The sequence below is a fragment of the Elephantulus edwardii genome, unplaced genomic scaffold, assembly GCF_000299155.1.
Source record: "Elephantulus edwardii isolate Elephantulus edwardi_28Jun2011 unplaced genomic scaffold, EleEdw1.0 scaffold00536, whole genome shotgun sequence".
Taxonomy (NCBI): Eukaryota; Metazoa; Chordata; class Mammalia; order Macroscelidea; family Macroscelididae; genus Elephantulus; species Elephantulus edwardii.
Window position 1 is genome coordinate 39,862 of NW_006400286.1, and position 14,924 is coordinate 54,785.

General features: G+C 41.1%; 1 protein-coding gene across 1 annotated transcript in view; it reads left to right on the top strand.

The window, feature by feature from the left end:
• LOC102852234 (TFIIH basal transcription factor complex helicase XPB subunit-like) overlaps positions 1–14,594 on the top strand; it is a 46,024-nt gene extending 31,430 nt beyond the window's left edge. The window contains exons 11-15 of the mRNA XM_006903206.1: positions 2,758–2,854; positions 3,866–3,983; positions 9,927–10,045; positions 12,916–13,068; positions 14,461–14,594. Of these exons, the coding sequence (XP_006903268.1) occupies positions 2,758–2,854; positions 3,866–3,983; positions 9,927–10,045; positions 12,916–13,068; positions 14,461–14,592 (619 nt within the window). The 3' untranslated portion in view covers positions 14,593–14,594. The remainder of the gene's footprint in view (positions 1–2,757; positions 2,855–3,865; positions 3,984–9,926; positions 10,046–12,915; positions 13,069–14,460) is intronic.
• The last annotated feature ends 330 nt before the right edge of the window (positions 14,595–14,924 follow it).

A 14,924-nucleotide genomic window follows, 5' to 3' on the forward strand; every position in this document is an offset into this window, starting at 1 on the left:
CAGTGCGGCTGGCGCAGGATAGAGCAGGGTTTAGGGCTGTTGTGCATAGGGTCGCTATGAGTCGCAAACGACTCGACGGCACATAACAACAACATATACTAAAAATAGGCAAAAATGTGCTTCATCTTTAAAATCAACTGTATAGAAAAAATGAGCATGAAATAAGCTTTAAAATAATATATAATATTTAATATTTTATAATAATATTTATTAGAAGTTATTGCATATAATCAGCTGAAATCCTGAATTATATTTGGGACCATGGAATACTTGACTCCACAGTCACCTCATAAGATTGATTTATGCTTCAGGCAGATCTGCTACCAGGGACCTCTTTAAAGTGCTAAAGATCAAGGATTTTACTTTGCATACTACAGTGTACTGATCCACATCACGATAATTTTGAGTAGCTTCATATCTGTGTAGAAATTTGGCATTGAGTAAGGAAGACTGAAGAAGATGTGATGCCTCTGAATTGTATTGGTAAAGAATATTGAATATACTACCACAAAATGCAAAAACAAACAAAAAAACCCCAAACCTATCTTGGAAAAAATACAGCTGTTTGCTCCTTAGAGGCAAAAATGGTGAAACTTTGGCTCACATACTTTGGATATGTTATCAGAACAGGCCAGTTCCTGGAGAAGAACATTATGCTTAGAAAAGTGGAATATCAGTGAAGGCAAACAAACCTTTGAGGAGTTGGGTTGATAGTGACTATGACTGTTGTCCAAGCATGACAGATTGTGAGGACGGCACAGGATCTGGCATGGTTTTTCTATTGTACATGAAGTTGTGAGTTAGGACCAATTTGTGGTGGCACTTAACAACTGCTGCCTACTTTCTCTGGTCTCTTTTATTGATATCCTTTTTGTTCAGATGTTAAATATTTGGAACAGCTTCTCCATTTTCTTTTCAATCTCATTTTTTATCTTTTGTTGTTTTTTCCCCAAGAGTTCTTTATTCATAACCCTTCTTTGACATGCTATATCCTCTCATTCTTTCTAGGTTTTTTTCCTATTGTCTACACTAGTTTCTCTGTTCTTCAAGTTGTTTTATTTTGATTGATTTTAATCCTTTTTTAGAGTTTTAGTGGTTCTTGGCAGTAGTTTCTAGTTCAAGAATCAGAATCTAGTTCAAGAATTTTTACGACTTAGTAAAGCTTGTTGCTTGCTGAAGATGAAGAGGACCTGAGGCACTTGCTGTGGAAGGTCAGGGACTGCAGTCTTCAGTACGGATTGAGACTCAATATCAAGAAAACAAAGTTTCACACCACTGGGCCAATTGGCAGCGTCATAATGGATGGTGAAGAGATTGAGATTGTTCACAGTTTTGGTTTGCTTGGCTCCACAGTCAACACTCTGGGCACCAGCAGCCATGAAATTAAAAGATGTATTGCAATGGGAAAGTCTATGGTTAGAGACCTCTCTAAAGTGCAGTGATAGCAGTCTGGAGATTAAGGTGCACCTGATACATGCCATGGTCTTTGCAATCACTTGCTGTTCATTGGAGAGCTGAACAATGACTAGGGATAATAGAAGGAGAATTGTTGCCTTTGAGCTGTGGTATTGGAAAAGAGTATAGAATATATTCCATGGATTGCTAGGAAAACAAACAGGTTTGTCCTGGAGAGGGTGAAGCCACGCTGTTCCTTGGAAGCAAGGATTCTAAAGCTTCATCTGACATATTTTGGATATGTTGCAAGGAGGGACCAGTTCTTGGAGAGGGACGTTATGCTTGGGAGCGTGGAGGAACAGCGCAGGGGAGGAAGACCCTCAAGATGGATTGATTTAGTGACTGGGGTAATAATGGGGGCAGGTATGTTGGAGATGGTAAGATTGGCACAGGATAGGGCAGAGTTTAGGGCTGTTGTACATAGGGTCACTATGAGTTGCAGGCAGTTTGACAGCACATAACAACACAAAGCTTGTTGACTGACTTTACTGTAGAGTAATTATCAAGAAATTGCCGAATGCAACTGTTTGTTGATTTTTTTTTTCCTTGTGTTCTGGACACACTCCATAGAAGAATCTTCCTTTTTTTCTGTTGGATTGCTGAAGCACTTTCCCTTCTGCCTTTACTCTCACTCTTGCATTTGTCTTTAGTTTTGCCAGATGCCCTGGAGGGCTGAGCCTCTTTAATCAGAACCTAGAAAGTAAATCTCCAGTTTTTCTCCACATGGGAGTCAGGCATCTGTCTGCTCCTAGAATTAAAGTCTGACTCTTTCTTGTCTGCAATCCTGCCCCACCATCTCACCTTCCAGGGCCAATGGTGGATACAGGACGCTAGAGGGAAAGAGACTAAATAGAACTCTTTTCTTTTTGCTCCTTCTTGTGTCATTAGCAAACAGGTGTGTCCAGCCTTTTGGTAAGGAAATAGGAATGTTTTCTTTCTCTGTCATTGTGTTTCATGAATGAAGAAGATTGCAAATTCCTTGAAGGATTCCCTTAGAGGTAGAGATGAAGCAGTAAAAAGCATAATCCAAAATGAAAACGGTAGAAATCTCAAAAATGGATATCCACCTGAACTAGCATGAATGGGCGGGAAGCAGTGAGCATGAAGAGGAGGTCGAGTAGCTGGGGGAGGGGGAGGGGCATCTATAGGCAGTCCTTTTTATTGCTGTCTTGATGGTCCTGTGTAACAGAACCTATTACTGGAGAGAACCTTTCCTGAACTCCTTTTTTTTTGCCACTAATGTATTCTCAGCATTATTGTGTGACTTGATGGTCTTCCTAACACAGTTTTGTTCTTCTGTAGGCCCTATATTTATGGTCCTACATCCCAGGGAGAAAGGATGCAAATTCTCCAGAATTTTAAACACAATCCCAAAATCAACACCATCTTCATATCCAAGGTTTGTGTGGCTAGCGGGGTAGTGGTGATACCCTTGAGATCTGCCAGTCAGCACCCCAGCTTCCTGGGGGTGCACTGGATGGTTTCTAGACAGCCTTTTTGTGTCTAAGGAACCTTGTGTTGACATTCTCATTTTGGATTGTCCATCTTCAGACTGCAGGGCAGATGACAAGAAAACATCATGTTAGGGTGTGAAAATATTTTAAATTTTAAGAATATATGTATTGTGGGTAACCTATAATGTTTTTGCTTGATCAAGATTTTAAAATACATTAATTTCTTTCTCCAGCAAGGGAAGTGTTCAGACTCTATTGTCTTTCTAGAGTTGGAGACGCTCTTCATGGTAGGATTGACATAAGCCCAGCTCTGACACATGTATAGCCTCATGGTAGAGTTAACTTGCACTTAGAAGCTATGGACTAACCACTGAGAACATTTAGAGTCGGATGACCCAAAAGCACGAAAGAAATTAAATGTATCTCTATGGCTATGGCTGATAGTCCCATACTTTAATCTTTGGCTAATAACCACTTGATCGGCATCTTCAAGTTCAGGAAGCACAAGCATGAGTCCAGCTAAAAGAGAGTCAGTGAGCCTGCTGGGTCATGTTCCAGGTTTCCTATTCATCTCAGTGGGTGAGATTGATGGTTGGTGCAGGTCTTGTTTTATAACTAAGAATTCCTCATAGTGAGTCTGTGTTGTAGGGGCCTCTAAGACCCAGTACCACAAATGTCTCTCCAGTGGTATCTGTAGTCAGTGAGGTGGGATGCACATACACAGACTCAGGCATCCCTTACTAGAGTTCACAGCAGGCCTGGAGGCCCAGAAATGCATATCTGAGACTCACTGCTTCACCCCTGCCTGTGGCAGGGGACATTGGAAAGAGAATAATGGGTTTTTCCTAAATTGTATAAAAAGCTAATTTTATTTCTAGGCCAGTGATTTCCCCCTTTTCTATTTTTGTCTCATAAATAAAAATCTTCCCAGATTCATTGCTGCTTCATTTCTATAGGTAGGTGACACATCATTTGATCTGCCAGAAGCAAATGTTCTCATTCAAATCTCTTCTCATGGTGGCTCCCGGCGGCAGGAGGCTCAGAGGTTAGGGCGAGTGCTCCGAGCCAAAAAAGGTAAAGATGGGCTTTCTTGTTCTGCTCTGGGATCTGGAAGATTTCCCTCTTTTCACCATGTCAGATAGGGAGAGGTTTGGGTGAACTGTTGGTTTGCTCAGTAACATCAAGGTTATGCTTCTGGGCTAGATTAGATTTAATTGGAGGGGGGGCGGTGCACAAAACAAGAACCAAGTCCCCATAACTCTTACTAATATTTATCATCCTGTAGGGGTGACTGTATGGCTGTTTTATGTGGCAGCTGTCTAGAATTCACTTGTATAACCGCTAAGCAGAAAAAGAAAGAAATGGGGAAGGTCCTAGTGGAATGCAGCAAACAATATAGTGTACTGTGTGGTGTAGGGGGAAAGCAAAGCTGAACCAACCAAGAAAGAGTTGGACGGTGTTCCTTGGGTATTGAGTCAGGAATAAGGGGAGGGCTTGATGCGAGCACCTTTGGCATCCACAGGAATGATGATGACTCATAACCTGTAAAGAATGATGTCTTGGGCAAGAGCTTGCTGCAGGTATATCATAAACTTCACGGTACAGGTAGAAGTCACAAGCCTATCTTGCAAGACAGTTGAGAGGATTGGGACTTTGGTAACAGGGTAGTAAATTATGGTTTTTATAAACTGTCAGTAATGTCATGCGATTATAAATTATATTTGCAAATTGGTCATTATTTATTCCTTACTCTACACTGTGATACATTTCTAAAAATTCAGTATTTATTCTACTCATTACATTCAAGTAGGAACCAACCCAAAACGGACCCTCCATTGGGTTTCTGAGACTATAAATCGTGTAGGAAAAAATTGTCCATCTATTTCCTGAGAAACTGCTGGTGGATTTGAACTACAGAAGTGGTGGCCTTTGGGTTAGCATTGTAACTATAGATTGTACTGTCAGAGCTCCCTATTCAGCAGTTGTTGTCCAATATTAAGAGGAATTAAAATCTCACATTTCCTGACTTAAAATGCAGAAGTAAATTCAGTTTGAAATTTACAGCCTTGAAAAGTCCCTTGGAGGGTCAGCTCTGATTAGGTTCTGACTCAGCAGCAAGCAGAGGTCTGTCCTGTCTCTGCCAGCTTCAGAAGTTTATTGTCCCTCTACAGTGTGTGTCTGTGTCTGTGTGTGTTTTGTTAAGTGTTGTTGAGTACGACTCATAGCAACCCTATGAACAATGAATCTGAATCCTATTCTGTCCTATGCTATCCTCATAATCTCTGACATACTGAAACCCATTACTGTAGTCACTGTGTCAATCTATCTCATTGAAGGTCTTCTCTTTCTCTGATCCTCCACCTTTTCAATCATGATGTTCCTTTCCAAGGAATAGTCCCTCCTAACAGCATGCCCAAAGTATGTGAGGCGAAGCTTCTCCATCCTTGCTTCTGAGGAGTACTCTGGCTGCACTTGTTCTTTAGCATTCTGTGGAATATTTAGTATTCCTCTCTAACACCACAACTCAAAGGTATCTATTGTTCTTCTGCCATCCTTATTCATATCCAGCTCTCATATGCAAAGCAAGTGATTGGAAAGATCATGGCCTGAATCAGGCACACCCTAGTCTTTAAACTTATGTCATTTCTCCTTAATACCTTAGAAAGGTCCTTGACAGTGGATTTACCCACTGATGTCTTAATTTCTTGATCACTGGTGCCAGGGGTGTTAATTATGGATCCAGATAATGTCAGATAGCTGACAACTTGAATCTTCTCTCCATCTATCATGATGTTGCCTATTAGCCCAATGGTTAGGATTGTCTCGTTGTTGTGCTGTTATATGCTGTCAAATTGCCTGCAACTCTTAACAAACCTATGCACAATACCTCAGAACCCTGCCCTATCTGGAGCCATTCTCACTGTCTCTGACAGCCCTGACTCCATTGCCCCAGTCATTATCTCAATCTTTCTCATCCAGGGTCTTCCTCTTCTTCACCATCCCCATACCATATCAAGCATGATGTCCTTCTCCAAGGACCAGTCCCTCCGGACAACATGCCCAGAGTATGTGAGACAGAGAGCAGCTTTGATTTTATCCCCTCCAAGACAGACTTGTTTGCTCTCTTGGCAGTTCAACGTACTTCTCCAGCACCACAACTCAAAGGCATTGATTCTTCTTAGTCATGTCCATCTCTCTGATGAATAGCAAATAATTGCAAAGACCATGGCTTGGATCAGGTACACCTTAATTTCTAAATTGATATCATTGCTTTTCAGCACTCTGGAGAGGTCCCTGACAGCAGATATTCCCAGTGCAATTTATCTTTTTATTTACTGACTGCTTATACCAAGAGTTGATTGTGGAACCAAGCAAGCTGCAATTGTTAATCTCAATCTCTTCTCCATCTATCATGATGCTACCAGTTGGCCCAGTAGTGAGAAATTTTGTTTTCTTGATGTTAAGCTTCAGTTCATATTGGAGACTGCAGTCCTTGACCTTCTGCAGCAGAGTCACATCCTCCTCAATCTCAGCAAGCAAAGTTGTGTCATCCGCATATCAACAGGTGTTGATGACTCTTCCTCCGATTCTGATGCCACATTTTTCCTCATAAAGTCTAGCCTCCCAAATGACCTGTTCTACACATAGATTGAAAAGGTGTGAATAAAGAACACATCTCTGAGGCGTACCTTTCCTGATTTTGAACCGTGTAGTGTTTCCTTGCTCTGTTCTGATGGCTGCTTCCTGGTCCAAGTATAGTTTTCACATGAGCACAATCAGGTATTCTGGGATTCCCATTCTTCTCAAGGTTAGCCACAATTTGTTGTGATCCACACCATTGAATGCCTTTAAATAGTCAATGAAACACAGAATGACATTCTTCTGGTACTCTATACTTTCACCCAAGACCTATCTGACATTGGCTAGGATGTCCCTAGTACCATGGCCTCTTCTAAACCCATCTTGCATTTTTGATAGTTCTCTGTCAAGGTACTGTTTGAGTCATTTTTTAATAATCTTCAACAAGATTTTGCCTGCATGTGATATCACTGATACTGTTGTTTTCTTATTATCATCATATCCTATCAATCTTATGTACAAAAGAATGGTGACTATATACATGGATTTCAACAGACAGGTTACACTGAATCAGACTGACCGCACCTGTAGCAAGAGTTGATGAAAAAGCTCAAAATGAATAGTCAAAAGAAGACCCAGGAGCAGGCTGTGGAACATTAGGTGCACATTCAAATTTGACGTGAAGGGAAGCGAGTTTAAAAGAACCCAAATACAGTCTGAGTCTATCCCAACTGAGCTTAAAAACTATCTCAAGAATTTATTTGATGCCCTGAACACTAATGATTAATGAAGACCAGGTGAGTTGTGGGATAATATCAAAGGCATCATCCACAAAAAAGCAAAAGATCAATACAGAGACAAAAGGAAAAAAGAAAAGACTAAAATGGATATCAGAGGATACTCAGAAAATTGGCTAGAATGTGGAGAGACCAAAACAAAGGTGAAGAGATGAACAAAAAATTTTAAAGAGCAGCTTGAGAAGACGAAAGCAAAATATATAATGAAATGTACAAAGAGCTGGAGTTAGAAAACAAAAAGGGAAGAATATGTTCAACATTTCTCATGCTAAAAGAAACAAATTCAAGGCTTGAGTTGCAGTACTGAATAATTCTATGGGTAAAATCTTGAATGATGCAGGAAGCATGAAAAGAAGATAGAAGGAATATAAAAGTCACTGTACCAAAAAGAACTAGTATATTTAGGAAGTCATGTATAATGAAAAACCAATAATTATGAAAAGTTCAAACTGCACTGAAAGTTGGACAGTGAGTAAGGATGACAGAAGAAAAAGAATTAATGCCTTGGAGTTGTGGTATTGTAGAATACTGAATATACCATGGACTGCCAAAATAGCAAACAGATAGGCCTTGGAGAAACCAGGATCCTCCTTGAGGAGTTGTTGTGTGCCTTCAAGTCAGAACTGACCCAAAGCTGACCCTCTAGTGGGTTTTCAGAGGAAGTAAATATCATGGGAGGAGATTGCCCATCCTTTTCCTGAAGAGCGGCTAGTGGATTTGAACTGAACGTCTTTGAGTTGATGGTGCAGCTCCATGACCAAGTGGGATTAATCACAAGGATGTAAGGTTGGCTCAACATATGAGTAATATGCTGATTTTTCTTCTGTTGTACTAACCTTACATCCTTGTGATTAATCTCACTTATAGGTAGAGGATTCTTCTCATAAGTGCTGAATTTGGTTTGCTGCTTATTCTGTTGAGGATATTTTTGGTCTCTGTTCAGAAAAATAGCATCTGTAGATTTCTTGTAATATCTTTTTCTCATTTTGATGTACCAGGTAAAACTGACCTCAGAGTGATACCTCCTCTTCTTTTCTGATGGAAGTTTTTGAAGGATAGGTATTCATTTTCTGTTTGACCTACTTTACTGATTTTTACCAGTGGCTCTCATTTCTCTGAGTAACACCCCTACTTTGTAAGCACTGAATGGGTCCATCAGCCTCCAGTCTTCTCATCTTCCCTCTCCCAACTTAGGATGTCCTCTTGTGAGAAAACTGGGCAGTCAGTCCCTAGTACTCTCATCTTGCCAAGCCCAGCTAGTGGAACAAGGAACCCCTAGATTTCTCACCTGCTCTTTCCTGAAGTAGATGCTCTGAAATAGGAAAATAGGACAAGGAAGAGTGCTGGTGGCCTGACCCCATCCACTGAGACACCACATCTGGGAACTGGTGGGGTGAGAACTTGGTCCTGACTACCCACCAGAAATAATATTCCCATCTTGCTGAGCTGGTCTGGTGGGGAAAAGAACAGTGGAGCTTGAATGCCACAGATTGTAGTGATCTTACTGACAGTCAATAGATTTTCTAGATGCTGTTCTTTGCTTGTTGTATGTCCTTAGAACAATTTCCAGGTACTGAAATGGCTTTTTTACAGTAATATTTGATCAATCATACTTGTTTCCTTGAGAAGAGTGGTTATCTTCAGAGCTTCTCATGCTGCTATTCTGAAGTTGTTCTTCCTGAGTTGTCTTTAGGCCTCTCAAAAAGGGATCTTACAGAGGAGATGATTTTAACTTACTGGAATTATATTCTTCCTCAAAACTTTCAAGAACAGCAATAGATACGCACCAGGGCTTTCACGCATCATGTCCTTCCTGGTGTATGAACTCTAGAACATAGTTGTTTACAGTATGCATTTCCTTTCAATTAAGACTCTCCTTTAAAGAGAAGGGCCTACTCTGCAGAAAAATTGGTTTTGCTCTTGTTGTGGTGGTGGTTGTGTACTGTAGCATCAGAACTGACCTATAGCTGACCCTCCAGTGGGTTTTCAAATTGCACTGGAGGAGAGTGCCCATTCTTCTCCCATGGAGCAGCTGGTGGCCTCGAACCACATGCTTACAGGATTGCAGCACAGCTTCTTGCCACTAGGCCACCAGAGCTCTGTTTGCTTTTGCCGACTGGTTTTAATTTTTTTGGGGGGTGGAAAAACTTCTCTTATGGAAGGGCCTCAAAATTTCTATGACCTCAGGCAGCATATAAGAAACTCTAATGACAGCAGCTGAGATATTTGGCTGCTAACCAGTAAGTTGGCAGTTCGAGCCTACTGGTATTCTATGGGAGAAATAAGTATGAGGCAGTTTACTTCCAAAATATTTCTAGCCTCCAAAGTGCTATGAGGTATTTCTGCTATATCTTGCCGGGTTGTTTGTAATCCGCTCATTGGCTATAGGTTTGGGTTATAATGTACAGAGCCCGGTTTCTCTCAGTCACACTGTGTGTTGGTGTTCCAGGAAAAGCTTGTGCCTGGTGTATATATATTGCCTTGATAGGAATAAGAGCCTCTGTGGCCAGATATTCTCTGAGAGCCATTCTGTCATTGAGCTGTGTGTCCCTTTGTACTGTTGTGGGGCCCTGGACCCTTAGCTCTGGGAATTCAAGTGGCTAATGCTGTCATTCTTTCCTTCTCTATCTCACTCCCTAAGGTATGGTTGCAGAGGAGTACAATGCCTTTTTCTACTCACTGGTGTCCCAAGATACACAGGAAATGGCTTACTCAACCAAGCGGCAGAGGTTCTTGGTAGATCAAGGCTATAGTTTTAAGGTATGTGTCCAGTTGATTTCTAGTAAGATTGGAGCCAAGGGGTTTTTGTAACCTTGATCTGCAGAAGATTTTTTTTGGTAACTCAGATCTCATTATCAATCTGAATGGAGTCCCATCCAGGCAATAGATATTAAGAGACTAGGAGACCTAACCCCAGATTTTCTATGTCTTTGCATAGATTGCTGGAGGGCTTTTTTTCCTTTAATTAATTTTAATGAAAGTTTACAGAGACTTTGGGTTTCCAGTCATTCATTATTGCACTTTTCTCCCTACCTACCCTCTCCCCCCAATTCACTCTTCTCCTTGAAAAGGGAAAAAAACCTTTTCATTGTTATTGAATCCCTCCCCCTCTCCCCAAGTCCACTCCCCTACGCAGCCTTCACTCTGGACTTCTGTAATGACAAGAATATCCATTCACATATCCCTTTTAAATAGCTCTCCCACGTCTGTTTCAATGCAGTATACATCATTCCTCCCCTCCTTTTCTGTCTTCCCTCAACCCTGATGTCAGTCCCTTTTTACAACAGTGGCCCTATGCAATATTTGTCCTTTTGTGACTGAGATATTTCACTTAGCATAATGTCCTCCATGGTCATCCATTTTGCATAATATTTCATGAGTTCCTTGTTTTTCAATGCTGCATAGTAGTCTATGTGTGAATATACAGAGCTTTGCTATCCATTCTTTTGTTGGTGGGCGCTTGGGTTGTTTCCAGCTCTTTGCTATTGCAAACAAAGCCGCAGTAAACATGGGTGTGCATATATCTGGTTGGGTGGCAGTTATGGTTTCTTTAGGGTAAATTCCCAGTAGTGGAATTGCTGGGTCAAATGGTATCTCTGTTTGCAACTTTTTGAGAAAACACCATATAGCCTTTCATAGTGGTTGCACCATTTTACACTCCCACCTTCAGTGAATAAGGGTTCCAGTTTCTCCACAACCTTGCCAGCATTTGATGTTTGCTGTTCTGCAAAATTTTGCTATTCTTACTGGGGTGAGATGATAATTCATAGTTGTTTTGATTTGCATCTCTCCTAGAGCTAGGGCTTTTGAACATTTCTTCGTATGTTTGTTTGCCATCTGAATGTCTTCTTTGGTGAAGTGTCTGTTCATATCCTGTGCCCATTTTTTAATTGGGTTATTTACCTTTATCTTGTTGTGGTGAGATTGCTGGAGTTTTGCAGGGAACTTTTGTATAGAAGGTTCCTTCTCACCTCCAGCTTCCAAAAGCAAATGGTCACATGGAACAAAACTGAAAGAGACATTTGTTTTCTTAGAGAATGCTGGTTCTTGTGTGTGTTGGGCAGGAGTGTTGGGAGTGGGGGCAGAATGTGTCTGTCCTGGCAGGATTTGCAATGCCAAGGAACCGTGGCAGTCACTGTGTTGGTGTGAGCTTCTTGGGGCTGCCCTCCAGGAGGATAGAGAGCTTCCTTTTTAGTCTGTTGGTGAGCCCCACATTCTAGTGTGCCCTGCAGACATTAGCATCATCCTCTGAAAACTCAGATTGCTCATAAATAACTACAAACCAGGCCATTGAATACTGTAACACATTGTCAAGCTTTGGCTGACTTTTATTAGCTGAGTCATAGCTTTCATTTCTGTTCATAAATATTTATGATTGTGTTCAGATTTAGTGTCCTAAAGGATTATTTGTGGGAGTTGGGTGGCAGTTGCTAGAAAGCAGGGGAACACATCCCTAGGATACACAGACTTTTCTCAGAGTCCGAGGTTCTTGATTTGGGTAAGACAGTAGACTGCCCTGCCCTTCAGGTAATTTTGACATGCATCTCTTCATAAGTTAGAAAGTATTTCCATTATTAGGAAGACAGGATTGGGTTAGCTTTACTGTCTGGCATCTCTTATCAACCAGAGGCATAGACATTTTTTAGACCTCATTTTGGGCCTTACACCTCATTTTGGGCTGGAGGACAGACACTTGGGTTTTCTTGATACCTCATTTTTTCCAAGGATTGATACTAGTAACAGTATCATTGTCTTCAGATTCATGGGACAATCAGAAGTACTCCAATTACTTGAAACGTGACCTCAACCCAGAGGCAATGCACAGACAGTTGACTGTTTTAAGGGGTGCCCCCTTGGTCTCCTTTGCCTGCTAAGAGTGGCAGGTCACTGGTTCCAGAATTGGGGCTCTGGGTTTATGAGAAATGCCTATAAGCCCACCTAGGGTAGGTATGCACTTTGGATCTTGGGCCAACTGAAGGATTCCATCAAATCCTTATTTTTAAGACTTTTAACTAAAATGTTGAGAAGAATTAGGGATGGAAAAGTTTCATTTATATCATTACTATGAGCCTTCTGTGTGGATAGGCTAACTTCTCGCTAAGTTGTAGTTCTAGAAATGAAAACCACATTTCCACCATGTGTTAGCTTGGTTTTTCAGAAACATCTTGTAAATCATACTTGAAGATCCTCTTGTTTTGAAAAGTTCACGCTTCCAAGGTACACACCATTGTATGGCCAAACTCTTCTCAAAGGACAGCAGGTTGTGCCTCTTAGTCTTGTTTTTTTCTGTAGTGCAAGATGAGAAAACCATAACTTTTTTTTTTATTTTGTTAATATCTTTAATTGTTGATTGGATTAATGTGACAATCACCTGTTAGAAATAAACTCAGAATGACTTTTGAAATTCATCATGACCCCTGTTTCCCCAAAGAACTGTGTGTTCTTCTAGCTGTTTTTGAGCTGTCCTGTTTCTCATTGATTGAGTCCCTGCTTAAAAGCGGCTCCTGAAACAACTCTTGGCAATGGCCCGGTTGAGCTCTCCATTCTTAGCCAGCCTGGGCTGACGGTAGGGAAGTGTGAGCCAAGGAGAGGAAACAAGGGAGATGCTATCTGCTGTGCTTGCTCTTCAGGTGATCACAAAGCTGACCGGCATGGAAGAGGAAGATTTGGCATTTTCAACAAAAGAAGAGCAACAGCAGCTTTTACAGAAAGTCCTGGCAGCCACTGACCTGGATGCTGAGGAAGAGGTGGTGGCAGGAGAGTTTGGCTCCAAATCCAGTCAAGTGAGTGGGTGAAGCACCTGATGCCAGTCTCATTAACACACATGTTTGGACACATGATATTTGTGCATGTGATTAATTATTTAAAAATTTAGAAAACCCAGAAGTACATAGACCAAAGGACAGCAGAAATGGACCTCGTCAGCCTTCAGTGCTGTTCCTCCTTGTACACATACTCTGAGGTTTAGCTTAGTTCACTTGATGACCTTGGCTCCTGCTAGGTTTCCAAAATGATAGTCCAGCAAAGCTGATGTGAATAATAAACACATCATTTGGAGAATGCTTTCCTCAGCTTTTCTGAGGAAAGAAGTACAATTTAGTCAGACATGCTTGAAATTAACTTGCTGTTAGTGTCCACAGGTAAGCATGGTCCTGGGGACCCTTAGATTTCCCACCACACAACTGTGGAATTTGGGCACTGGATCTCCTTGCCTGACTGTCATCCTATCCTCAGGTGATGTCTCTTCAGGCCACCTCACAGTAGGCCACCTTTGGTCTGACCACTGAAGTTGCAACTCTCCTGCTTGCATACATGTGGCCTGTACTCTGGGGCCAGGGTTTGGCAAGCCCTGGGTCAAATCCTTGAGTCATTTCTGTTCACAACTTTCTGGAAAGGCAGATAGTGTTAGCCTCATGTTATGGATGAGTTCATTGACTCAAAGACATGAGTGTACCCTCATAGCTAATAAATCCTGTTGAGAAATTGTCATTAAGAGCCACTGTGGTATGGCCAAGACCAGAGAGCCTGAAGCTAGATACCCAACTTCTCATGAGGAGCTGTACAATCCTAGACAAGTTACTTGATTACACTTTGCCATGGTTTCCTCTAATTTAAAAGGATTGTAATGGTTGTAAAAATTAGATGTTGTTGTGATTGTGTCCTGTCAAGTTGGGACTAATCCATAGCTGACCCTCCAGTGGGTTTTCATAGGCGGTAAAGTGCGCAGGGGGACATTGCCCATCATTTTCCTAGAGCTGGTGGATTTGAACCTTGTGCCTCTGGGATTGGCACAGCTTCTTACTTCTAAGTACATGTAAAATACTCAGAGAAATAGTAAGTGATCAGTAAGAGTTCAATAAGGTAACATTATTTAGGAAGTTGTTAATGTTTATTTGCATGAAGGGTTATAAATCATTTATTATTCGTAGAATCATTCATGGACTTTTTTTATTGATTTGCTTACGAAGTTTGTATACATTGCGTTTCAAAAATCAGTGTCTTCAGCCCTTGTAATAGTGTATTTCCTTTCCCTTCTCCCAGTTTATCTGTTTATTACTTTTCACTACCCTCTCTTTTCCAACCCCTCTTCTTCTAGAAGTATCTTTTAAAAGGTGTATCTTTTTACAGAGCTAATGGTGGTACTATTTCAAATATCTATGAATCCTTTCCCACAGGTATCAAGGCGCTTTGGCACAATGAGTTCCATGTCTGGGGCTGATGACACTGTGTACATGGAGTACCACTCAGCACGAAACAAGACTTCATCTAAACACGTGCACCCACTTTTCAAACGCTTTAGGAAATGATGTCCTCATGTCAATTAAATGCTAAGCATCAGCAGAGTTTGCCTTTTCCAGAATTTCTCTCCAAACTGGCCGAAGTTCAGGATCTGTTGATCTTGTTGAAAATGCTTCTATATTCATGGCTATTTGTGGTTTAAATAAAAGGGAGGGAGGGAGATAGTGTGTGTGTGTGTGTGTGTGTGTGTGTGTGTGTGTGTGTGTGTGTGTGTGTGTGTGTGTGTGTGTGTGTGTTTTCAGGCCAATTTTTTAATTATCTGGGTATGAGTCATTTCCCGTATATTAAAAATACTATTATTTAAAATGTTTATCTTCTGTTCTCCTTAATTAAAAGAAAA